The 27839-nt window shown below is 36.6% G+C and overlaps 1 protein-coding gene across 5 annotated transcripts in view; it reads right to left on the bottom strand.

Moving 5' to 3' along the window:
• Positions 1 to 27839, bottom strand: part of LOC141455579 (homeotic protein spalt-major-like) — a 234270-nt gene that overhangs the window by 7916 nt on the left and 198515 nt on the right. For 3 of the 5 annotated variants that reach the window (XM_074130724.1, XM_074130719.1, XM_074130722.1), the window contains exons 2-3: positions 7109 to 10270; positions 6285 to 6418 (exon numbers count right to left, since the gene is read on the bottom strand). In XM_074130724.1, the coding sequence (XP_073986825.1) occupies positions 6285 to 6418; positions 7109 to 10270 (3296 nt within the window). The remainder of the gene's footprint in view (positions 1 to 6284; positions 6419 to 7108; positions 10271 to 27839) is intronic. The other 2 variants (XM_074130720.1, XM_074130723.1) reach the window with 1 other exon arrangement.

Raw genomic sequence — 27839 nt, 5'->3', positions numbered from 1 at the left:
CTAAGATACTTAACCTCCAAGAAAAACAAAACCGTTTAACATCAACAATCACTCAACTTCTTTTACGTCCCGTTACAATTTAAAAATTTAATACAATATAAGAAGTGTAGAGTATGCCCAGATTGGCCAGATTTTCACATTTTATTTCAAGATAAGGCGTGCAAAACTCTTTAAATACCACGAATAGTGCTCAGTGAAAAAGATACAGAGAGAAAAAACTGAAAGAGAGATTGAAATTTGAATAATCTTAGCAGTAGAGTTATTAATTTTATTAGTAAAACTAAAGTCTCCAAAAAAGATACTTCGATGTATCAGAAGCAAATCTTAAAAAAGAATGGTAGAACATGTATTTAGGTTCCTACCATGAGGACCACCCTCTTGTAGGAACTATACAAAGTTTTGGCACTTCTAACATATCTAAACTTGAACTACGAGGGTCGTTTGAAAAGTCCGTGCAAAGTCAGAGAGATAGCACTACTGGCGCGTATCGAGGTTATGTTTAGTTAGTAGTAGTGATGGGCAGAACGAGTCCGCGTTTGGAGTCGTTGGATTTGAATCAGTTCCAGGGTTGGAATCGATTCCAACAACTCGTTCACTGATTCCAGTCTGTACTTACCCTATGCATTTGTACAAATGTCACGCATTGTAATTAAATAAATAATTAAAAGTTAGCTTTTCCAGTTAATAACAAAACTATATTTCTTTAACACACATTAAGTAGTTCCCTAATTCCCAATTGATCTGATAAATATAAAATTAACAACGTAACCAAATATTAACAAAAATAGGCTAGTCAAATATAAAAATTAAAGCAACTGCAGTTTTGTCGTTATCTAGCTTGACCACCGGAGTTAACTTGATTCAAGAAGAAAAACGCAAATGGGTAGGAAATTATTCCCATAAAAAAAAATTATAACCCTTCAAACAAAATGATAATTACTCATAAAGAAAGAAATATTTATTTACTATGAATTAATATCAAGCTTTTAAAATATCTTATTATTTTACAAAAAGAAAAAGCTGTGTGCCAAATCTTTAACTTAGCGGCTGGACGCTCTTTCTCTTATCTTCATTGGCGAAAGTTAAATCGTGTACATGTCATGACGACGATCAAAGTAATACTGAGCTAAAAAATAGTATTACCTAACTGCTTTACTTACTGCTGTATCCCTCCCACTCTATCACCTATTTCACAAACATTCGTCGATTGGAAGTAGGTTTTAGTTAAATATTTGTTTCATTTGAAAACAAAAAACATTATAACGCTTTCTCAAGATGTTTTTAAGTTTTAAAAATTTGTTTTTGTCCATTACTCTTGTAAAATACGAAGAATTTTAAATAAAATATAATATACAAACACAAATGATCTAGAATGCAGGTGGAGTCAGTCGGCGTTGTCATGGTGATGGAACCGTTTAACGACTCCGGTTCCAGCTCCAGCATTTTCTATTGGCTAGATTCAGTGAACGAAAAAATGGAACGAGTCCGGTTTCAAAAGGATTTAAATCACTCCGGATTTGACTCCACCAATTCCAGTGGATTTAACCAATGAAATTGCTGGTGTTGGGCCGGAGTCGTTAAACGGTTCCATCACCATGACAACGCCGACTGACTCCACCTGCACTCTAGATCATTCTGTGTTTGTATATTATATTTTATTCGAAATTCTTCGTATATTATAAGAGTAATGGACAAAAACAAATTTTTAAAAATTAAAAACATCTTGAGAAAGCGTTATAATGTTTTTTGTTTTCAAATGAAACGAATATTAAACTACAACCCATTTCCAATCGACGAATGTTTGTGAAGTAGGTGATAGAGTGGGAGGGATACAGCAGTAAGTAAACCAGTTAGGTAATACTATTTTTTAGCTCAGTATTACTTTGATCGTCGTAATAACATGTACACGATTTAACTTTCGCCAATGAAGATAAGAGAAAGAGCGTCCAGCCGCTAAGTTAAAGATTAAGCACACAGCATTTTCTATATGTAAAATAAAATATTAAATAATAAGTAAAGTAACTACAGCATTGCTTTTTAATTAACGAGATGGGTGTGCCTGGTGTTTCTTTGCAAGGTTCGCTATATTGGGTACGAAATTATTTTTCCTTCGACTCCCTGTCTTAGATCGACCCCTACTTTTGTTTAGAAATTAACAAAATAATAAAATGAATATTATTTTAGAATCGATATTCTAAAAAAACCTTGGAACTTATTTTATTCTTCAAGCATCAGTATTTAAGCTCGCCAGATTTTGTATTTTGGTGTGGATTCCTCTTACAAGTTGGAATGTGTCAGTGAACTTCTACATAGTAGCCTTAAGTGAGTTTTATTTTAGTGTAAACGACTACAGTATTAATTATTTTCATTTTAATTTGCCTCAATTTTTTGGGGCGGGGCGGAATCACTTTTTTTTAAAATAGGGATTTGAATCAACTCGTTCCACCATCGGACTCGTTCCAGTGGAACGAGTCCGCTCTAATAGCCCATCACTAGTTAGTAGCATCTCTTGGAAGAACACACACCAAGTTTCAGCCAGATCGGTCTATTTCTTTGTGTTTGGCATTCGTTTGAATCGAGGAAGTCGAGTGATTTTCAAAAAATGGACGAAAAAGAATTTCGTGTGTTGATTAAACACTACTTTAAGAAAGGCAAATCGCCTCAGGAGACTAAAGAGAAGCTTGATAAACATTATGGTGACTCTGCACCTTCGATGAACGTTCTGGACGCCCTGTTGAGGTTACTACTCCAGAAATCATTGATAAAATCCATGATATGGTGATGGATGACAGAAGAGTGAAGGTGCGTGAGATTGCTAGTGCTGTGGGCATCTCGAATGAACGGGTACATAATATTTTGCATCAACATTTGGACATGACAAAGCTATCCCGCAAGATGGGTGCCGCGATTGCTCACGCTTGACCAAAAACGAAATCGTGTGAAGTGTTGTTAGGAATAATCGAAACGGAATAACTTACTGGAGCACTTTTTTTATTCTTAACAATCGAAATTAAAAATAATCTGGACCATTCAAAGGCATAATCTACCATCAAATATTTTTAAAAATAAAATAAGAAGCGAGAATAAGTTTTACGAATCTTTAGAAAAATTAGAAGGTTGGAAAACCTACTTACGAGAATATCGTAACCCATTTTAGTCTTCTTGGCCGAAGTAGATTCGATTCTTAACTTAACGAACACTTTATAAAACTATTCTTCAGAAGTATTATTTTAAAAAAAGTCATTTTACATAAGTTTCTAATTAATGTACAATTACTTAGAGAAATAATGCGGCTTCAACATGGAACCTAAACTGACTTTGTTATCTTTATGCGAAGCTGCACTTGACCATGTGCATACTAGTGATGGGCTATTAGAGCGGACTCGTTCCACTGGAACGAGTCCGATGGTGGAACGAGTTGATTCAAATCCCTATTTTAAAAAAAAGTGATTCCGCCCCGCCCCAAAAAATTGAGGCAAATTAAAATGAAAATAATTAATACTGTAGTCGTTTACACTAAAATAAAACTCACTTAAGGCTACTATGTAGAAGTTCACTGACACATTCCAACTTGTAAGAGGAATCCACACCAAAATACAAAATCTGGCGAGCTTAAATACTGATGCTTGAAGAATAAAATAAGTTCCAAGGTTTTTTTAGAATATCGATTCTAAAATAATATTCATTTTATTATTTTGTTAATTTCTAAACAAAAGTAGGGGTCGATCTAAGACAGGGAGTCGAAGGAAAAATAATTTCGTACCCAATATAGCGAACCTTGCAAAGAAACACCAGGCACACCCATCTCATTAATTAAAAAGCAATGCTGTAGTTACTTTACTTATTATTTAATATTTTATTTTACATATAGAAAATGCTGTGTGCTTAATCTTTAACTTAGCGGCTGGACGCTCTTTCTCTTATCTTCATTGGCGAAAGTTAAATCGTGTACATGTTATTACGACGATCAAAGTAATACTGAGCTAAAAAATAGTATTACCTAACTGGTTTACTTACTGCTGTATCCCTCCCACTCTATCACCTACTTCACAAACATTCGTCGATTGGAAATGGGTTGTAGTTTAATATTCGTTTCATTTGAAAACAAAAAACATTATAACGCTTTCTCAAGATGTTTTTAATTTTTAAAAATTTGTTTTTGTCCATTACTCTTATAATATACGAAGAATTTCGAATAAAATATAATATACAAACACAGAATGATCTAGAGTGCAGGTGGAGTCAGTCGGCGTTGTCATGGTGATGGAACCGTTTAACGACTCCGGCCCAACACCAGCAATTTCATTGGTTAAATCCACTGGAATTGGTGGAGTCAAATCCGGAGTGATTTAAATCCTTTTGAAACCGGACTCGTTCCATTTTTTCGTTCACTGAATCTAGCCAATAGAAAATGCTGGAGCTGGAACCGGAGTCGTTAAACGGTTCCATCACCATGACAACGCCGACTGACTCCACCTGCATTCTAGATCATTTGTGTTTGTATATTATATTTTATTTAAAATTCTTCGTATTTTACAAGAGTAATGGACAAAAACAAATTTTTAAAACTTAAAAACATCTTGAGAAAGCGTTATAATGTTTTTTGTTTTCAAATGAAACAAATATTTAACTAAAACCTACTTCCAATCGACGAATGTTTGTGAAATAGGTGATAGAGTGGGAGGGATACAGCAGTAAGTAAAGCAGTTAGGTAATACTATTTTTTAGCTCAGTATTACTTTGATCGTCGTCATGACATGTACACGATTTAACTTTCGCCAATGAAGATAAGAGAAAGAGCGTCCAGCCGCTAAGTTAAAGATTTGGCACACAGCTTTTTCTTTTTGTAAAATAATAAGATATTTTAAAAGCTTGATATTAATTCATAGTAAATAAATATTTCTTTCTTTATGAGTAATTATCATTTTGTTTGAAGGGTTATAATTTTTTTTTATGGGAATAATTTCCTACCCATTTGCGTTTTTCTTCTTGAATCAAGTTAACTCCGGTGGTCAAGCTAGATAACGACAAAACTGCAGTTGCTTTAATTTTTATATTTGACTAGCCTATTTTTGTTAATATTTGGTTACGTTGTTAATTTTATATTTATCAGATCAATTGGGAATTAGGGAACTACTTAATGTGTGTTAAAGAAATATAGTTTTGTTATTAACTGGAAAAGCTAACTTTTAATTATTTATTTAATTACAATGCGTGACATTTGTACTAATGCATAGGGTAAGTACAGACTGGAATCAGTGAACGAGTTGTTGGAATCGATTCCAACCCTGGAACTGATTCAAATCCAACGACTCCAAACGCGGACTCGTTCTGCCCATCACTAGTGCATACACAAACGTACATACACAACAAAGGGACCTGCTACAGTGCAACCTTCAAGATGTAACAGTCATCACTGTCTAACCGATTTTTATTTTTCACTAGATCGCTCTAGTGGAGATGAAAATTGGTACAAAAAAAAATTTAATTATTGATTAAGTTTTTTAATACATTATTTTTTAAAATTTCATTCGGAATCTAATTGGCTAAATTAATGGTTTGACAATTAATTAATTCAACCACAACATTTGGGTCACTTTTTTTCCCACCTTAAAGTAATTTTGAAAAACTTGGTACCACTTTTTGTGGTAATATGAGCCAAGTAATGTTCTGAGATAAAGATTTGATTAATTTGATTTTCAATTTTTCGAACTATTACTTTTTATGGAACAGTGATGGATTGGAGATTATTTGGTAGAATTGCTGGAACATAGGGATAGCAGTAAAAAGTAAAGTAATCGGTAATATTTTCAGTAGTGCCTTAAGGACTAACCACCAAAATAATTGACACGGACAAGGGACGTAGCTCATACTAAACATTTCATCAAATAAACAAAAAGTAGCTACAAGTTGATTAAATTTTTGCCCATCTCTGGTACATACAGTAGAGTCTAAAACGTTTTTATTAAAACCAGCAGGTTAGTTGTAAGTAATTATTGTATATTTGTGAAATAAATGTATGTACAAGTAGGTTTTGTAAAAGACATTCCGTTTCTCCCTTTTTTTTTAAGTCCAAAAGGTATTAAAATATAAATAATGCCTATATGTTCAGACTGTTATTAAAAGTTATTAAAAGCAGTGGGCTACTTTTAAACACAGGCTATTTATAGCATTGAAATAAATCTAATGAAAATTCCTATTTCATAAAAGGGACTGGAAGAACTAGATCGTTTTTTAATACTTTTTTTTAAATAATTTTATTTATTAAAGACATTACTACTTACCTTAGTGGAAAAGCCTCGATCACAAATTGTACATTTAAACGGCCTTTCTTTAGTGTGACTTCTGTAGTGGATTTCCAGAGCTGAATTGCACGCAAAAGTCTTGAAACATAGATTACACGTGGTATTCCCTCTCACTGAAATAAAAGAAAAATCATATATACAGTTTATATACCTATATCTAAATGAATTTTACTTCAACTAATTTGACATTATAAATTTTTAATCTTTATTCATTAATTACAAAAATCTCCTAATAATATTTACAAATTATAAAAGAAGTTAAATAGGAGCAGCAATTTATTTCGTAGAACATCCAGTGTCTTCACTTCTAAGTAACAGGAATGAAATATTGTTAAAATAGAGTATAAAACATTTTCAAAGTTCTATTTCAAGAAATATCCGGCAAGCGATATATAGAAATCAAGTGACATTCGGTCCAAAGCGGCAGACGAATACTAAGAGTAAAAATAGTTTGGATTGCATCTTTAAATAAGAACAAATAGATTTGTGCATTGGCTCTATACATAGATTCGATTGCATCTTGGCTCTAGTACAATTATTTTAAATCTAGTATTTTTTTATATTTTATTTTTTTAATGTACAAAGAAAGTAAAAGCAAGGTTGACGGTATGCGAGTCGATGGAGATTTATTGTGAAGGTACTTGTCTGTAAAGAAATATTTGAGTTCAACTGAAAGGTTACTCTTTCTTTTTTTTGGGGGACTCAACGATGACACTGGATGTTTCTTCTCACAAAAACTTCTAAATCTATCTGGAACATTAGAGAGATAAAGAAGAAATTGAGAGAAACAAAAGAGGTACTACCTGGTTGTTTACCTGGAGGTCCGACTGCCAGACCTAGCGGGTTGAAAGCTGTGGTTGTAAGTACGGAAGAGGTGAGTGAAGACAATGCCGATGTCATGAGAGGTGAAGTTGCTGCAGGTCCCATTGTGCCGGGCGGTAGCAGGCCAAAACCGCCAAATAATGATGGCGGCCCGCTGCCCAGACTTGAAGTAGATCTTAGATCTAGTGCGCCCATCGAAGATGATTCAGACGCCTGCGACGGACTGGTGGGTGGCTGCGGTACTCTTGGTATATTCATTCCTGCATTTGGTGGATGCAATGGCGATGGTGTTAGCGGACCTTCTGATCCACTAGGACTTTCCATACCCCTGGATCCTGGAGATTTTTCGCCGTTCACTGTAATAGGGTTGAAGTCTTTGTTACTACATATTTCGTCATTAGAATCGTTTATAAACTTTGTAGGAAGGTATTGGGAGGCGATGGTGGTTATAGTTCGAACTTGGTTCTCGAGTGCGGTAATGGAAGTAGAAAACGCAGCGTCGGAGATAGGACTGACGCTGCTTGCACGGCTCTCCTCCAGGTAGTCGGGTTTGTCGTCCTCTTTTGTACTAACACTGAAGTGAGGAGACGAATCTCTCGACGGAGGCCGAAGGCCTGGAGTAGAGGGCGGGTCTCTTGGGAACATATGTTGAGGAAAGCTATGATGTAGGAATGGTCGGATTGGCTCTGAGGACGAGGACGATGACATTTGCGGGATGTAATCTTTAATTTCTGCCGCCTGGATTTGTTCAGGAGTTAGGTCAGTGGGTTCGCCAGTGTGGAGCCTTATATGCTGTTGTAGTACAAGACCGTTAGTAAACTTCTTATGGCAGACCGGACATTGGTGTAACATTCTCATTGGTGGCTTTATCCTATGTACGCCCATGTGCGTCTTAAGATTGCCCTTGGTTGTGAAAGCTCTACCGCAGATTTTACACCGGAACGGCCGTTCTCCAGTGTGAGTCCTGTAGTGCATCTGTAGGGCGCTTTTACAAGATAATACCCTGTGGCAGATCACACACTGGTTTGGATCAGTCAATTTATTTTCGATATTGTCCACTAACTGCTGTAACTTGTGAGTTTCTGAAGTTTTAGTTATCTCAATAAGACTCTCCCAAGAATTGTCTGTGCTCCCTGGCCTAGGCAGAAGACTGGAATATATAGCTGGATCTTTAATAGGATCAGGTTCTCTTTCTTGGGAAGAGGAAAGGAAAACTCTTGGAGTTAGTCTATGGACACTACCGGATGAAGTACTACTGGGAGGAGATGCCATGTTGGGGAATTGCAGTGGAGGAGGTAGCCGATGGTCGGTAAGTAAAGATAAGTGACCAATTTCAGACGTACTTTTATTAGATAGATTTTCCGGCTGATCCTGAAGACTGTCATCATTCTTTTCCAAGCTGGGACTGTCTCTATCTCCTGGCAGGTCCTCGCCCGTGTATTTACTGTCCAGACTGCAGTCATCGTAAGGAGATGGCGAAGGATACCTTTCAGTTTCATGCTCAAGGTCATTATCTAATTCCAATTCACGTTTAGGGCTGAGGCGAGCAGAGGCATCGCAGTGTTCAGATTCTGACAAATCTCTCGGTTCCTCCTCTGGTTCCTTCTTATAGCGATCACCAGATTCTGAAACTAAAGGCGAAGATCGCCCAGAAGATACAGTTTTGCTCAAATTTTCAGGCATGTCTTGCTCTATTCGAGGGCCGAAAACCGATAGAGGGAGGATAGGTTTACCTAGGGAATCATGATTTCTATGATGAGGGGGAATTACAAGGTCGTGTGGTGGCGGTGGAGGTGGTCGATAAAGAGGTAGGTTAGGTGGGAACTGCGGTCCGCCGGGAGGAAAGCCAGGGTGAGGTCCAGTTCCATGGTGTGATCCTGGTGGTAGACTCTGGTGGGCTCCCATTTGAGCCAGGAGAGGAGGATGGTATTTGTCCAAGTGTTCGGGTACTGGATTTGGGTTCATTTTGATATGAGGGAATTTGGATTGGTGCCGTTGGAAGTGTACCTTGAGATTGCCCTTTGTCGTGAATCTGCTGCCACAGACATTGCATTTAAATGGTCGTTCTCCAGTATGTGATCTGATATGTATTTGAAGCGCTGAGTCGCTTCCGAAAACTTTACCACAGTAACGGCACCTGTGCTTAAAGAATGGTTCATTTCTGCCACCTGTCTTCGAGTCGTAAGGAGAGAGACTGCCTTTTCCACCATTTTTTCTGAAGGCTAATTCGTCTGCCAAGTTGTTGGCAAGTAAGCCCTGGCTAGCGTTGTCTAAAACTTCTTGAGCTCGCCTCTGTAGCATTTCCAGTGTGTTTGGCTCGCTTGGCGACGGCGGCGGATCTAAGTTTGTTATAATGGAAGATGCAAAAGAAGAGGATATGGAACATGGAGGTAAGGATGCTGGAGGAAGAGCAGGGGGAGGAGTTACTTCAGGTTTAGGTGGGCCTGTCGGAGTTTGGCTCGCCGGGACGGACTGCGATGTGGGCGGTGTAGGGGACACTTCCTGTTTGATTGGTGTTGGAGTTCTGCTTGGCTTTGGAGGAGGAACTATTGGTTGGTTGAGGATTACAGGAGGTGGTGGAGAAGTAGGACTGCCCTCTTTCGGCCTGGTAATCTGTAGCTGTTGTTGTAGTTGTTGAATTAAATTTAACTGCATCATCTGTTGATGTTGTAACGTATACAGTGTTGATTGTAATACGGCAAGTTCTTGCAGAGCGGCCGGATTGTCCGCATTGTTTGCCATGGCGGTTGCAGCGAACTGAGCCACTGCCACTTTGGTGTTCTGTAGTGCTTCTAAAGTTACATGACCCGCACTTCCGGCCAGATTAAATGGAAATCCAACAGGTACTTCCGTTTCTTGTTCATCCTCTTCGACGCTATTGTTATTTTCAGCGTCTTGTCGCTGCCGCCTGGCCTCTTCTTGTCGTTTTTCACCTTCGTATTCATCCTCCGTGCAAGGCGTATCTTCGGTAGCCGAACCAACAGGACTGCACGCTTTCTCCACTAAAACTGTACAATCTTTGCTATGTTCAGCCAAATCGGCGAAATTGATGAACTCTCCTTGACAGTGTGGACAAGTGACCGAACCACCTCCCTCAACGGTGCTGCAACCGCCTTCGTCTTCCGAATCTGAGCAGCTGTCACCTGAACAAAAAAAAAAAAAAATTGTCAAGAAAGTTTCCCTCTTTATATTGTTAAAGTAAATAAAACAAAAAAAAAGGGTATTCAAGTAGTCTGGTAAGAAGGGAGATTGAACTGAGTGTCTAAATGTAGAGGGTAACCTGCGAGGAATGCCATTCGGGAGCGATATTTGGCAGACATCACTATGATCATTCAAATCGCCCCACTACGATTTACGATTTATATTATCACAAACTTACGTTTCCTCACTATTTACATAATTTGAGTTAATTAACTCCCCAATATAACGAATTAGCATTTCTTCTATTTCAAAACACTTTATAAAAATGTTTGCCTTCACTTCTTCCATAGGTAAAGTAAGTCAAATGTTTTAAATTTTATTTTACCCGGAAGTACAACAACAATAACAGCAACCAATACAATAACAACTACAACAATAATAATAATAATATAGGGAAGGGATTAGCTATGAGGTTAGCATACTGGACTCCCACGCGGAGGTCCCGGGTTCGAATCCAGCAGCTGACCCTTAGATTTTCTCTTCCTAGGAGCTTCTTACAGCTCACTATCCGGTGATGGACAGTGTTGTCTGTAACGAGAGAACACTGTCCGGAGGTCGGCAGTGCACTGGAAAAAGCTCCGGGCGCTAATAACCTCAGCTGTTGATGCGCAAAAAAAAAAATTATAATAATAATAATAATAATAATATAAATAATAAATTAAAGATGCCTATAACTGAGGGCCATTTTCAACTACACATTATTTTGTACACCTTAATGTTCCATCATTTTTATGGGTATCGGGGATATTTTTGTTTTTTGCGGTGGGATCCGGTCATTAAGTATGTACTTCCGTGAAAACTTAAAGTTCGTCAAGAATGCTACTGGGTTCGATTCCCGGTCTTAGGCCTTGGATTTTATTTAATGGTTAATAAAAGAAATTTACAGTAAAGAATGCTTGCTAGTCGCTTTCGTCCACGATACCTAATTGGTAGTTGGACGTTAAGCCCCGCCTGAAAAAATAGGCGATTACTTTACTTTATTTTTAACTAATCCAAGCTGAAACCGGTAGAGTTCGCTCTCATCCAGGAGAGGAGTTTTTCTTTTCTTTTTTCCATTTTTGAGAAGCAAGTTTATCTATTAGCTATGAAATAAGAAAATGGCGTGGGTAAGTTTGTGATTGGCCATGCACGTAGCCGCCGACTTAGTTCATTCGTTCAACCACAAAACTACCACTCTTCTTCGTCGCCACCTGTGGGGCTTCACCTTTCATAACAAATCATGCATAAAAATAAATGCAGTATTCATCTAGCCGAAACGCCTCTTCTCTTATATCCACGGATCACAGCCTCAGAAGATCGTTAGACAAAGTGACAAGACGGTAAATCACTCTCCTTGAATTCATCTTTCTTTGTTTCTTCTTTAATCTTTATTTTCTCAATAAAAAAAATAATAATAATAAATAATGAAGTCTGAAATGTTTAAACATTTCTAATAATTGGGAAAAGTTTTCTTTATTCTAACTAATGGGTTTATTATGGATAATGAGTTACTTGATTCAGAATTGCCTATTTTTTCAGGCGGGCTTTACGTCCAACTACCAATTAGGTGTCGTGGACGGAGGCGACTAGCAAACATGCTTTACTGTAAATTTCTCTTATTAACCATTAAATAAAATCCAAGGCCTAGTCTAGCACCGCAATCCATATTAGCTTTGCGGGTCTAGCCTATAACCGCCTAACAAACATACTTTACTATAAATTTCTTATATTAACGATTAAATAAAATCCAAGGCCTCTAGACCGGGAATCGAACCCACTAAACCAACAATACATCTTAGCATTGCGGGTCTAGCCTATAACCGCCTAACAAACACTTTACTGTAAATTTCTCATATTAACCATTAAATAAAATTCAAGGCCTAGACCAGGGGAATCGAACCCACTAAACCAACAATACATCTTAGCATAGCGGGTCTAGTCTCTTAACCGCTCGGCTATCGTGGCGCCCTAGTTACTTGATTCATCTAAGCGTAATTTTGGTTTTTTGAAGGATGTTGATCTAAAATATCTTGCTGGAACTCATAGTGATAATTAATCTATTATCAAGTTAACTTTTTTTCGTATTCCTTGAGATATAACTTTTTTTCTAGTTGGGATAGAGAGAGAGTAATCAAGTCTGGATGGAAGAAACTGCCAAACAAATTTAGTAATGGCTTTTCATTTCCCTAAAAATAATAAAATACTGTATCATCTATCAACATAATTTTCAAAAGGAGAACAAAAAACGCTAAAAATAATCAGTGGATATTAGAAATGGGAGAAAAGCTGACGACAGGGACTGTAAGGTTAGGCAGTTGCCACAAAAAAAGAAAAGAAAAAAGAAGCTGCCTGGACCATTTTACAGATATTCAGCGGAAAGTGACATATTTATATGGAATGTTAAAGGGGGGAGCTGCCGGGCGAAGAAGGAGCCTGCCAGGGGGGAACTAGCTGCTACAGCGAGGGGAGTCAAACAAATGGCAGCCACATAAAACATCCTAGAATTTCCTTTTTCGGGGGCGTTGCTGGCTTTGTGCAGGGCTGTATTAGTTGTGTAAATAAAGTGCACGAGACTAGGCGCTTTATGAGTTGTACTAATTTTGAAACACTATTTATGTACATATGACAGGATCTATTTCCATGTAAAAGCCTCGGATTTATGTTTCTAAGAATAATGCTAATATTATGAGTCATTTTGAGTTTTCATTACCATTTATTTATTTTGTACATAGAATGAAAATTGCTACACTGAGACCCAATTTTCTCACCGAGAAAAGTTCCGAGTTTTAAATTTTATACATGAATTTTCTTTTTTATTGACCTACGAGGGTCGTTTGAAAAGTCCGTGCAAAGTCAGAGAGATAGCACCACTGGCGCGTATCGAGGTTATGTTTAGTTAGTAGCATCTCTTGGAAGAACACACACCAAGTTTCAGCCAGATCGGTCTATTTCTTTGTGTTTGGCATTCGTTGGAATCGAGGAAGTCGAGTGATTTTCAAAAAATGGACGAAAAAGAATTTCGTGTGTTGATTAAACACTACTTTATGAAAGGCAAAACGCCTCAGGAGACTAAAGAGAAGCTTGATAAACATTATGGTGACTCTGCACTTTCGTAAATGTGAGAGTTGGACCCATGAGTCTACTAAATGTGAGAGTTGGACCCATGAGTCCATGAACAGACAAGACAGAAGACATACCAACCCTTTAATAATGTAAAATATTACTCTGTCAATTAGCCCTGAAGATGACCTAGTCCCTATAGGTCGAAAGCTCCGGCATAATAAAGTTTATAATGACTGAAACTGGCAGTTATTGTTTTCATCCTATTGAAATCAGTCACCAAAAATAATGAACAGTAATTAATATATTTTGAAGAATGTTCCTAGAAAATTTCTATTATTCGTTAACGTTTTGATGGCAAAAATACTTATTTCGCAGATCTAAAAATTAATGAATTAAAAGAAATTAACCAATAAGAATAGGCTTCACATTTTTGCAAAACTTATTGGCGCTAATGTAAAAAAAGTAAAGTAATTGCCTATTTTTTTCAGGCGGGGCTTAACGTCCAACTACCAATTAGGTGTCGTGGACGGAGGCGAGTAGCAAACATACTTTACTATAAATTTATTTTATTAATCATTAAATAAAATCCAAGACCTAAGACCGGGAATCGAACCCAGTACCACAATACATATTAGCTTCGCAGTCTCGCCTCTAACCGCTCGGCTACCGTGGCGCCTTATTGGCGCTAATGTAATAGAAATTAGAAATTCTGTAAGAAAAATATGGATTACAGAGCAGCACCATTTTACAGAAGATTGTACAATGAAGATTTCATTAGGTAGAGGTGTTTTTCGACTTAAAACCTAATTGTAGCCCTGGTACCACCCTAAACGATATATTGTTGAGATTTTTGGGTTTTTTGAGTCATGATATTACTCGCTTTCGGCCCAATATTTCGCCCTCGTGAGGAAAGAATCACTTTAATCACTAGTCACATAAATTACTTTAATATTTATTTCTCGCCAGCCTACTTAAAAAACGATCGAAACTTAATCTACCTAGCAAAAAAATCATATATCTACTGTTACTACGACCTATTTGGTCATACGGCATCGAGGTATGCGGGGATCGACTAAGCGTTCCAACTCACTACGCCTCCAGGCATTACAGTCCAAAAATACTTCGAAAACTTCTTAACGCTCCGTTCTATGTGTCTAACCTCACACTATCCATAATGACCTCAAAATCGCTTTCATTACAGATCTTGCTAACACTCGTTTTCTCAAATTCATCATTCCATTCTACAGCAGCTCATCCCTAACCCTCTCATAGAACACCTATCTTTCTCCCACATTACCAGGTAATCCTCTAAGGAGGATTGAAGAGAAGATGGTCTCTCGTGATCTACTCTTATCGTGAGAGCACGTTACTAGAGTGACACCACTGGGTACCTTCTCTACTCGTGATTTTCACGTATTTATTGTTATCAGGTACCACATTTGCTTGTTGCAACAATCGTTGCAGTTGTAAATTCCAATAAAAGTTAAAAAAAAAAAAAAAAATTATTAATATTATTATTTTTTAAGATTTGAGGCGCGTCAACATTTCAGGTTATTGGAGCGTGGAGCTTTTTTCAGTGTACTTCCGGCCTCCTGACAGTGTTCTCTCGTTACAGTCCATCATCGGACAAGGAAGAGAAAATCTAAGGGCCAGCAGCTGGATTCAAACCTGGGATCTCCGCACGGGATTTACTTTAACGTTACTATGACATTTATTGTTAATTTATGGAATTCTGGATAAAAATTTATCCAGTTTATGATGAGAACAAATTGAATACGTAGTGGAGAAAACTAGGAAAAATTGAATATAATTTATATAAGGGAGTAATAAGAGTTCTCCAGAGCTCCAGGATTTAGGCTGTTCGTCTACGATAATAAAGATAAGTTGAAATGAGTGGTAAATGTGGGCCCTACGACCATATATCTTACGCTTCCGACAGAGGGTCTCTCGCGTGCGCGAGCCGTTCCCTTGGAGTTTTTATAACTATCTAGTTTCTCGCTCTCTCTCTCTCTCTCTCTCTCTCTCTGGTTCCATCTCACACAGCAGTTGCTGCACACACCAAAACCTCTGGCTAAAGAGTGCAAGAAAGATAGAAAATAAACGCCCCCGTCCCAGCCGTAACCAGTAAGGTTATATGGTTTCCCTAAATGTGGAACGTGTCCCGGAAATACCATTGACATATTGGCTTATACTTGTGCAGGATATGAAGCATATGTGAGTGTTTTGTCTGTGCGCACACGCTCTCCTGAATTCTCCTCCTTACCCACCTTGGATCTTTTTTTGTTTTTCTTAATGCATTTCGATTTAGGGAGCACTGCGTCTGGCAAAGCGAACAGCTGTTAATAGCTGGGAGTCTGCTAGGCTCCCATAACCTGCTGCTGATCACTAACTTAGGCAACACTAAAATGTGACACCTTTTACCCACTTTATGATTGAAAATATTTACAACCATAAAAACAAAAAGCTGCGCTGTTACGTACTCCCCCTTTTACAAGAGTAAAATTATTTTACAATCTCCAGAAATAGAATCTACGACACATATGCTTCTTTTTTTGTTAATTTAAATAATTTTAAATATTCTGTCTCGAAACATATGATAAACTTTTTTTTTTTTAATATCCCTTTATTTGAAATTTACACCTGTACCTACAGGGCACAATAAGTAAATGTGATGAATGTAGGTACGTGGCAAACGTGAATGACGATCATCCAATGATGGCCGCCATAAGTCACCCAGTTGGTCACGGGGCCAACGGCGTCTCAGCCGTCTTCGAGGATTGGAGGGTTGCGGTAGTTGAAGACGAAGTTTGCAGCTAGAGGGTTGGGATGAAGTGAGAGTTTTTGATGAAAAATTGTTTGTATCGGATTTTGGCAAGTTTCTGAGATGAATGGAATTTGGAGATCTGTATGTATTGTGTGGTTGCTAACATAGGAATGGAGCGTCTACTATGAGGCGGAATATTATCCGGATTGGAGTGTTTGCACAGTCTATTGATGTTGGATTTTTTTTTTAGCTGTTCCGTAAAGTTCGAGTCGCGTAAGTCCATATTGGTGTGAGAAGAGCTGTATAGAGCAGGGGTCGGCTACCCGCGGTTTGCGAGCCGCATGCGGCTCTTTTCACCCAAATTTTGTGGCTCTTCAGCCTGTCCAAAATAAATTGTATATTTCAATTTTATTGAAACAAATGAAAATTTCATTTATTAAAGTAAAGATATTTTTTTTCAAAAAGAATTTTAAATGTGATAGGTTCGAAATTGAATAGAATTATATTAAAATAAAGCACGTAATTATATAAGACTACCGCCATTTTTATTCAAACACTGGTTTAGTTATTATTTATTTGTTTATTTACTTTGCAATATGTGAAAATAAATATATAAAACATTTATATGTTATTGAATATCATAAAATAACAATTTGTGTATACAAATGATCTACAGACTATCATCCTTGCGGCTCTTGGTAAGATTTATTAAAATTATTTAAGGAGAAATGGCTCTCTACTAAAATAAGTTGCCGACTTCTGGTATAGAGTCGTCGTTTGTTCTGTAGTGAGAGTTTTGAGCGTTTGTCAAGTAGTCTGGCTAGAAGTTTGTATCGTTTGTTTAGTTCGGTACGTTTAAGTCTCGTATGATGAACTTTAAATTAATATTTATTTAAGGTGTCTGTTAGAAACGGTAAGTTAGACTGTCTTCGCCGATAATGGTCTAAAATAACGTTTCGACCACAGGTTCACTTAATGAAATTTCTTAGTTCTCTTGTCTTGCCTCTCTGCCGGAACCATTTCTTGTCCTTCCGCTACCTACGTAAGCAACATACATAAATGGTATATTTTTTTTTGTTTTTCTTTTCGATATACAAAACGAAGAAAATCTTCAAATAACAGTTATTGTAAAATATATTTTCATTTTAACAGTTAAATAAAATACAAAAGATAGGATTTAGTAAGGAGAAAAAATTCCCTAGGGGGTGGCCTCCTCCAGAAGAATATTCTTTTCTAGAATTTTCTCTATTCTTTTTCTGGTGGGGAAAAGTGGTAGACAACGTTGAAAGAAAAAAGAAAGAAATAGAAGGTGGAAACCGCCTGAGGCAAAGTTATGTCCTCTGTGTGTGTGTGTGTGTGTATATATATAAAAGCGCCGAATAAATAAAAAAATAGGCGATAAAGTTTGGTTAAAGGAAGGAATGGGAGAGAATATACACGCGCGGCGTTGGACCAAAAAGGAGTAGAAGCAAAAAGAGTTTGTAGAAGGTAGAGGACGCCTTATTTCTTTTTAGTTATATTTACTGGTATATAGAGGGGAGGTTATACAGAAAGGTTATGTATAAGGAGGTTACATAGAGGGAGGTTAGTGTGCACAAGGTAGGTTATACTCTGTTCTTGTACGAACGAGAATGAGCAGAAATAGAAGAACGAAGTAAATCTGTGTTACAGTCAGGGTGTAGATATTAAAAGTTGGCTCCGCCTCAATATAACAGCATCACTACCTCTTTCTCTTTGCTCATTGTTTATGATGGCAACACTGTTGGTGCAGCATTGAGGAGGAAGGAGGAGGAATAAAGAAAAAATAAAGGGACAAACAACAAGCAGTGTTGTCCTGGTCCCGTTTGTGTTGGGAGAGACCCCTACATAATACCATGTCTCTCTACTTCTTGTCTCCAGTATCCCTATTTCTCTCGCGCGTTGGTGTTTTCTTATTAAAGATACCGCAAGACGGGGGAGGGGGCCGCCTTACCATAGCCTATATATATTTCTTATATTAGTAACCTCCCCTCCAAGATGTACCAACAAAGAGAAGGGGGTTTATATATGAGATCTATATAATAAATAGGGGGTCGCATCTTGGCTGTTCTAAGTTTACATAAGGAAAATTTTCCCCAAAGTGAATTTTCTCACCCGCGTGAGATATCATCTTCCCCCTCATAAGGCTTTCCCTTACAGGAAAAGGGAAAGGTTATTTCCATTCCTTAGATTTCAATGCGCAGTAGTTATTTATTTGTGAAGGTGAAGAAGCGAATGGGCATCTGATCAAAGGTAGTTCAGTTTGGGACCGTTTTTATGGTTCTTTTTAAGGTTTATTTAAAAAAAAAAAATGTTCTAAAATGAAGGATTCCAATTTGAGATGACTAAAAATTTATATACAGGGTGAACCAGTAAGTAATGTCCATAGGCCTACTGTGTGTAGTACATCTAAAGTCGAGTTCAATGACATATTGGCCAACTTCATATTTTCCACTGTTCTTGAGTGACGTCACTTATTTTTTTTTTCTAAAAACATTTACTTTTTTACAATAAAAATGTTATTACTCAGAAAGTTTTAGTCCGAATTCGATTCTGATGACACGGTTAGAAAGACAGATAAATTTTCTAAAAACTGATACCATTTCGAAGCATAAGTTATTCTCTAAACAGCCTCAATCTTCCTCCGAATTCTGGAAAAATAAAAGTAATAGAAAATTTTTAAGAAAACTCATTAGGCCCTTGTGGGGATCATTATCAGACCTAGGTGCTGACACTTTTTATAAAAGTTTCCTTGTTTAATGGGCTTTCAAACGGTATATCATTTTCCAGAATTCCTTTTATCTTCGTATGAGAAATTACGTTTGTTTTGCAAGAAAACGTGTTCACGAGCACTCAACAGTTATCAAGTTGTTTAATTAATTGATAACTCTTTTAGATGGACCAGTAGTCAATTTTTAAAGTAGATTGTCTTAAAATAAAGAGGTCAAAGGTCACAAATTGCACTTAAAGAAAAAAAAAAGGTTGTTAAATTAAATAAATAGGTTATATTTTTTTTTTAAAGGACAGAGTTTGCATTTCTGAAGTTCGGCCAATCATATCGTGGTGAGCGTTACCAGGCTTGTTCTTTGAAGCGGATTTACGACGAAAATAAATGCATTTTTCGAAGAGTCATTTAGATTCTTCTAATTGACTAGAAAGAGATTAGTCATTCACTATCAGTTCGAGAACTTGCCACCAGTCCGCGTCGAAATAGCCGTACCTCAATTGATATTAATCAAATTCGGTGACTGTGGCTGATAAAAGACTTGAAATGATTGATTCATTGCTTTAAACAGAGCGAAGAAGCGTAGTACAGTGGCAAAATGTATGAAAATCTGAATACGAAGGGTATACAATAGGAAGAAATGTATGAAATAGCAAAGCGGAGTTGCCCTTCTGCCGGGTGGATGATAAAAGGGGTTTTGTAAGGAAGATTGGAATGATTAGATAACAGAATGAATGCGCGGGAGTGGGAGTATTCGAGAGAGAGAGAGAGAGTGACGACGGGTGAACGTGTATAATCCTGCTCGGTGGTCTCCCTTGGCAACCAATACAATTAATACCGCAGGAATAATTAAACTGTAATTGTATTGGTTTATATGTGTACCATTGTAGCGGGTAGGAGGAGGAGTTAAAGCTAAAACCATACTGACGGGCCCAGAGATCCAATGAACTGGGGGGCCGTCTGCAAATGTTCGTATTCCAGTGCAAGTGGGAATATATTCTAGACAGGGGCCTCAATTACGACATTCCCTTCCAGTCGAGAGACCTCAGATTATATCAATCCGGGGAGAGTTACTATTCTAGATGATTATCTGGCGAAGGGTAGTTACAGATAGGAACAGGAACAACAGCGAGCTGTAGGGGCCAAGTTAGAGTGAGTTGGTGTGTCTGTGTCTGTGTGCGAGGAATGGTATAAAGCTTAGCGATTGGCTAAATCCCTACAGATGCATATCTACTCACTGGATATGGGTGGGCTATACACTAACTCTATATCTATATACACAAGTCAATAGTAATTAAAATTAAAATATATTATACACTAAATTTACTGTGTAGCGTATACGTTGAAGACAAATCATTCAGCATGACTCACCGTCATGTCCGGTTTGACGGGCTGGATTGACAGTGATTATTTTCCGGTTTAGTCGCTTATCTGTGGGTATTATTATTTTAATAGAAACTTTTTGTTTTACTTTTTTTTTGTATTTTTTTGTTTTTAATCAAAAAAGAATAAAAAAAATCCGAGAGATAAAAAATCTGGGTAAGAATTTGGGATACATATGCAACCAATATTAGTATTTAAAGTAATTCCTTAAATTACACTGAATAGGCACATTAGAAGGCCGCTCAACTTTGCCCTCGTTCTGAAGCGTGCTTAATTGTATTTTACTAGGAAATTCTTTTTAAAGAAAAGTTCTAGGATTACTGCGAAATACTAAGTGCACCATGTTTGAAAGAAAACCATAGGAGGCATTTTCAAGAAAAGCGTAAAAATAAGAGGGAAAATCGATTCAGTTAAGCAGTAATTAAGACTTTGACCAGAAATCTTATTGGTGCACCTGATTGGTAGCTTTAAACCAAATATCAAATTTTAATTGGTGTGATTTTTCCTATTTTTGAATTGCGGTAGATCAATACGTTCAGCAGAATTTGTTAAAACCATTTTACACAAGAAAATAGAAGATTAGGTATTTTTGGGGGGGGAGGGGGTTAATATTTAGAATTCTGCAAAGCTAGTTTCCTGTTCAGATTTACAAAACGAAAGAAGTAAGGATTCCAAAACTGTAGAGAATACTGTAAATTTATAGGCGCCACGGTAGTCGAGCGGTTAGAGGCGAGACCCGCAAAGCTAAGATGTATTGTTGGTTTAGTGGGTTCGATTCCCACTGTCTAGGCCTTGGATTTTATTTAATGGTTAATATGAGAAATTTACAGTAAAGTATGTTAGGCGGTTATAGGCTAGACCCGCAAAGCTAAGATGTATTGTTGGTTTAGTGGGTTCGATTCCCACTGTCTAGGCCTTGGATTTTATTTAATGGTTAATATGAGAAATTTACAGTAAAGTATGTTAGGCGGTTATAGGCTAGACCCGCAAAGCTAAGATGTATTGCGGTACTAGTCTAGCCCTTGGATTGTATTTAATGTTTAATAAGAGAAATTTACAGTAAAGTATGTTTGCTAGTCGCCTCCGTCCACGACTCCTAATTGGTAGTTGGACGTTAAGCCCCCACTTTGAAAAAATAGGCGATTACTTTACTTTTTTTTTTTTACTGTAAATTTACTTTTAGCGAGGTTGCTAAAGCACGCTCCTTTTTTAGCGCCAGTTCTTCCAGTGTCAGTACATGTGGTACTATACTGTTGTTCACGAAAACCGGAAATGGGTAAACGACTTTAAAATTTTCTTTTTTAAAAAATCTTATCTTGGCCAGAAAATGAAGTAAAGCTGTCAGTTATTTTTGGCTAAATTTTGGAAACAATTGAAGAAGGTAGCCAGCCTTTTTAGATGAAACTTTCTCAAAAATAATTTCCAGAGCCGAAAATGGAAACCACCAGCTCCTATTAATTTCTGGGAAACTTCTTGGAAGGACTAATGAAGAAAGCACTCTACTCAGAAAATGGTAAATGAATTCTTCTGGTGGACGCCTTAATGGCTAGCATTGTTGGAAGATTTTTGTTGTTGTTATTTTATAAAAATGGCAACCTTGGTACTTTAAAATGGCAGAGAAAAAAAGAAGGGAGTTGAAATTGTATTGTTTATCCGGCCACCCCTTTTTCCAAATACCGATTTGTATGACTGGGTTTTGGAAGGGTAGTTTTTAGAGGTAGGTAGGAGAGAGGAGAAGCGGGGCTGCTGTTGTTGTTGTCGTCGTTGTTAACAACACAGTAGAAGGACATTAGTAACTTCATGCAGCTTGCATTAAACTTGGAAAAATCCACTTCTTTTTTTTTCCCCCTCTACTTCTCAGCGACTGTCTCAGCCTCAGGAAGTTCAACAACATTAACAATCAATCATGATTCAAGAAAACCAATGCCTGTTGGATTGATGTTTCTTAGCTTGCTTTCGACTTACTAGAAGTTATTTTAAAAACTTTCAAGCTTTCACTTCAGTGTGTGTGTGTTAGTGTGGGTATACATGGGGTCTTCCTCTACTCTCTACCCCCCACCAACCAGGTGACGCTCCTTGGTGACGAAGAATTATTGTCACCTATTGTCGCGAGAACAGTCTTTAAACCCTTTTTTTTTCTCTTTATTTTTGTACCTTTTCCAACTGTGTCTCTTTGACTATTACAGACAATATCCAGCCGCCGCGTGTTTTATAGACCCTCATCATGGGATATCTCTATTGATTTACTGATGTTAAGAATTTTTAACTTGATGATCATGAAGTTAACTCTAACCCGTATAATGTAAGTAGTAATACAGTGTATGTTTTATCCAGTTTTATAAATGTTATTACGAGACAGATCTATTTGAACAAATTCTTTATAATAATATTATAAAGGGGAAATATATAAATTATATATTTTCCCCCTTTATTCTTAGCATTTTATATCTTTATTTTGTTTTTTTTTTTTAATTTATTTGTTAAATTACACCAGCGCTGGATACGCCATAAGTAACAATGACATTAACTAACCACTACAAACTCACTAATTGAGGGGAGAAGTTACCCAGTGATAACACTCCCTAAGTCGTCTCCCAGGATTAGCTACTCTCTCTTCAGAAGAGAGAAAATCGCGAGGCCACTGGCTGATTTTCAATCGCCTAGGAGGATGATCTGGAAGGTGATGAGATGATAAATGGCGCGGACAAGAGGATTGTAGAATGAGAATGCAAGTTCTGGTTGAAAACTTTTATAACGAGTTCGTGCAATTCCTGGACCTACAAACCAGGAATTTCCAAGTCTGCGGTGGATGGTTAGATTTGAAACGTAAAATGGGAGCTGTTTAACGATAGTGCGGAGAATTTTAGACTGAAGAGTTTGAATTTTGTGAAGATTGGAGCGTTTCGTTGAACCCCACAGTTCAATATCGTGCAGTCCAGTTGGGTTTTAGTATGGAATTGTAAATCAGTCGTTTATATCTTTTAAAGGACTTCTTTATTTCAATAAACTACTAAGGATTTAAATAGATGTCAGTTTTTATTCAATAAGGGTAAAAAAAACTAACCTAGAAGCGTAAAAAAAATCATTTAGAAAAATTAATTTACTTCTTCCCCTAGTTCCTCTAGATTTCCATAAAATTTTCCTCAATTTCCTTTCAACTATACAACCACGATAAGCCAATAACTTTTGCTTAATAAGACATTTTCTCCTCTCTCTCTCTCTCTCTCTCCCAAAAAAACATCCAGGAATGAATATTGTCGCACAAGATATTCTTAGAAGATTTTACAGCGTTCTCATCCTCTGCTCTAAATCTATTACTAGGCACGTTGGTCGATTCTTTTGTCTTTTGTTTTGAAGAAAATCTTTTATTTAGGAAAATGTGAAAATTTATAGAAAAACTTTCGTGCGCTCGTTGAAAACACAAGAAACAGATGATAAATATTGTTTGTTTATATATAAAATCTAAGTTTCAATGGATTTTGTCGTTTTGTTGAGAACTTCAGTAACTTTTGAAAATTCAAAGTATAGAAAATTTTTTTTTTGTATAAATTATTATCCACAAATAAGCGATCTAAATTGACAAGGCTGGAAATTAATATTATATTTTTTTAGGAGAAAGAACTGGAACTAAACAAAAAGAACTGGTCAATATAAGAAAATATTGAATAAATAAATATATAAATAAAAAAATAATAATATTCAAAGATAATGAAGAGGAATAGTGAGAATTAGAGAAAGATAGCACTAATGAGAGACAGAGAAAGTAAACATATATTGATTGCATACCACAGCATCCCTCGCGAGATTCAATTTTTAGATTATAAAGTGAAAAAAAAAACAATAAAATAAAATAAAGGGAACCTGGTAAGAAAACGATCAGTTCTTATCAAAGTTGAATAAATAAATAAAATAAAGAAAAAAACAATTTATGTACATACTCGTATATATATTAACATTTTTTTAGTTCTCTTCAATATATTATACATTATGTATAATAAAAAAATTAATTGACAAATAAAAAAAAACTTGAAAAAGACTAGATCCTTCCATTAATGGACTTTGTTTGAAGAAATACAGATTTTTAGGAACAGGAACTTATATATATATATATCAGTTTATCAGATATCAGAAGGGAAGAAGACAAATACACACACACACACACAGAGAAAAGAAGAAGAAAGGAATTGGTAGGGATAAGTGAGAGAGAGGACAAAAGGATATATGGAATAAAACACTAATTGGAAGATATTTATAGCCAACCTATAGGTATGTTCATAAATTGGTAAACTAGGAGGCGCTGGAGGGGAGGGGAATCGGTCGTTTTTCCTACGGGGGGGTGGTTGTTGGTGAGAGGAGGGAAGCTGGTAAGAGGAAGAAGAGGAGTGAACAATTTATTCTTGTGTCTAATGACGTATTCGATTATTGGACCGGTTTAGATCTCCCAATGTAAAATATAGAGGACGGAAAGAGTCTGGAGGAACAAGACGTTGCATTAAACAAAAACAAAAAAAAACAAATATTCAAATGAACGATAAAATAAAATGGAATGGGTAAAAGAATGAGGGATTGATATAATGTTTTGTTTTCCAGTACATATCTGTCGGCTGCATCAAGAGTCGGACTCCAGACGGATCTATTGGAGTCAAGCAACCAACTGCCCCCATCTGTCATGCAATATTTCATCATGCAATTATTATGCAGGTTAACATTTAACACCGAATGCTTCATGCAATATAGGCCGTTTACGCCACCCTCTGTGACCGTTACACTTCAGGGCAAGTGTAAAGTGTTAAGTGTACAATTGTCTTCCAGCAATAGAGAATTTAAACTGGAATTCCAGTATAAAAAGGCGAAAATTTTACGAGACCCCACGAAAAAGCATTTAACGTGAGATATAGTTATCAATTGAAATGATATGATCAAATATATGAGTGATAAGAAACTGAAATGAATCAGTGAGCACATACACACGTATGTACTGAATTTTTATCGAAACTTGGCATTTTTATTAAAAATGATTGTTGAATGGTTGAAGGAAGAAAATCAATAGGACCATTTACGAAAAAAAAAAAAAATGCCTAATACCTGTAAAACCATTTCAAAACCAGACGTGGATGATTTTGTGCAAATTTTGAATTTTATATATTTAATTCATTTTAAGGCGCCATAGTATCCGAGCGATTATAGACTAGACCCGCAAAGCTAAGATGTATTGCGGTACTAGTCTAGCCCTTGGATTTTATTTAATGGTTAATATGAGAAATTTATAGTAAAGTATGTTTGCTAGGCGGTTATAGGCTAGACCCGCAAAGCTAAGATGTATTGCGGTACTAGTCTAGCCCTTGGATTTTATTTAATGGTTAATATGAGAAATTTACAGTAAAGTATGTTTGCTAGTCGGTTATGGACTAGACCCGCAAAGCTAAGATGTATTGCGGTACTAGTCTAGCCCTTGGATTTTATTTAATGGTTAATATGAGAAATTTACAGTAAAGTATGTTTGCTAGTCGGTTATGGACTAGACCCGCAAAGCTAAGATGTATTGCGGTACTAGTCTAGCCCTTAGATTTTATTTAATGGTTAATAAAAGAAATTTACAGTAAAATATGTTTGCTAATCGCCTCCGTCCACAACACGTAATTTGGTAGTTGGACGTAAAGCCCGCCTGAAAAAATATTTACTTACTTTTTAATCCATTTTAATTTTTTAAATTTATGTATCCATGTGTATAATACACAAAAAAGTTGTTCTTTAGGGCACCTCTCTTCCAAGTAAGTTACCCGCAAGTGATAGGAAAACGTTTCTAACTAAAATTATCGATCTAAAATAAGAAGGGCATAAGAAGTTTAAAGCAAATCTTTGATGCCGTTTTCGATTGATATCGATTTCCAGAAATATCGAATATACTGAAAAATCGATTCAAATCAATTCAAAAATCGATCTGTAAAGTGCCACTTCTGATTAACTGATCTTTTATTGTTGTTTTACATTATTATTGAAACTGACCATTTTTATCGATTCACAGAAGCTCAAAACGATTATTTCTAACACAAGACTCAATTTCCAAAATTTGATACAAACTCTACAAGCTTCATTTAATAAGAAAGTAAAATTATCAATCTGATTAGCTAATCAAAATCGATAATGAACAGAAAAAACATTCTTCAATGAAAATCGAAAACAGTTTAAACACAAGACCAGTTTAAGTTCAGAGTAAAAGTCAGAAAAAAGTGAAAGTGATTAAATGAAACCATCGTTAGGTTATCGAATGGTTACAAGTTTCCTTATTTTGGAATGCAGGTTATTTCTCCATTTTTAGTATTATATGTTGTTTACATTTTTTAGTCATCGTGTCTTGTAAATCAGTTTGAATGTTAGATCTGTTCTTTTTTTTTTTTTTTTTTTTTTTTTTTTTTTACAATTTGTAATAAACAAATTGGGATCATCGTTAGGAGATTTAAATCTGTTGTTTAATGGGATGCTGGATATCTCCTAAACGTGGCTAAGCTGGTCACAATCATTCGCCATACTCGTACACATTTTGTTCTAGGATCATAAATGGGGACAGTGACATTGATTTTTGACTGCTACCAATTTAAAAACTGGTTTTAGGACTGCTTGAAAATGTTGCCTAGGTCGCCAAAATAAGGTCTTATCTAGTGGTAAAAGCTTTCGAGGGTTACTAAGGCGGATCACGTCAACAATTGCCATTCCTCAGGATCGTTGGTTATGAAGTATGCCCCAGATGTTCTCTCCTAGGCCTTAGATTGGAAAAATAAAGTTTTCCCATTGTTAGGCCATTGACTATCCTGGAATAGAACTATGGGCAGTGTCAGTTATTCATCCCATTTTGTAATTAAGAATTCTTATTTGAGAATACGAGAGTAAACAAGAAGGAAAGTGACCCTTTGGTGATCATAAATTATAGAAGCGAAGAAGAACAAGGAGACGAGAGATAAGGCTACGTTAGAATGCAGGCCTTATTGCAGATTTTCTCCCCTAACCCCTCCACCACTAAGATTATTAAACAATATAATAAGAAGAAAAGGGTAAAAAATAAAAACAGAACAGACTTAAAAAGAAGAGAGAAGAAAATGCAGCAGTATGGCTGAGAATGTAGGCCGGACAGAGAGCTCTCTGGTGGGATAAATAAAGAACTCTAATTACCCAGGGCGACGAGTTAAGCTGCTGGGGAGCTTCGGCGCACCAACTGTGCATAAATCCCCTCGCTTCCAGGGTGGGAATGTGGTATAAAGTAAGCGCGTGAACAAAAAAAAAAGAAGGTCTTTTTTGCGCCCGTACGTCTGTCTCGTACAAGTCTGCGTTACAATGCAAATGCACCGCTCAAATAGCAGACCTTTGCAATTAATTGCAAGCGCTCTCTCTCTCTCTCTCTCTCTCATTCTATTTCCCTCTCTCTATCTCAAAACTGCCCACACCTACATTAAAGTTTTCTTCTTAAAATTTATTTTCAAATTATTTCTTCTTGCACACAAAAGACAAAACAATGAAAAAACGTACGAAACTTCCTTTATAGACTGCTGGGAGGATGCTCCAAATTGCCCACACAAATACTATT

Source organism: Rhodnius prolixus, unplaced genomic scaffold (assembly GCF_049639745.1).
Source record: "Rhodnius prolixus isolate KJV_2025 unplaced genomic scaffold, Rpr scaffold_4, whole genome shotgun sequence".
Taxonomy (NCBI): domain Eukaryota; kingdom Metazoa; phylum Arthropoda; class Insecta; order Hemiptera; family Reduviidae; genus Rhodnius; species Rhodnius prolixus.
The sequence above is the reverse complement of the archived record's forward strand: the minus strand, read 5'-3'. Positions and strand labels throughout refer to the sequence as shown.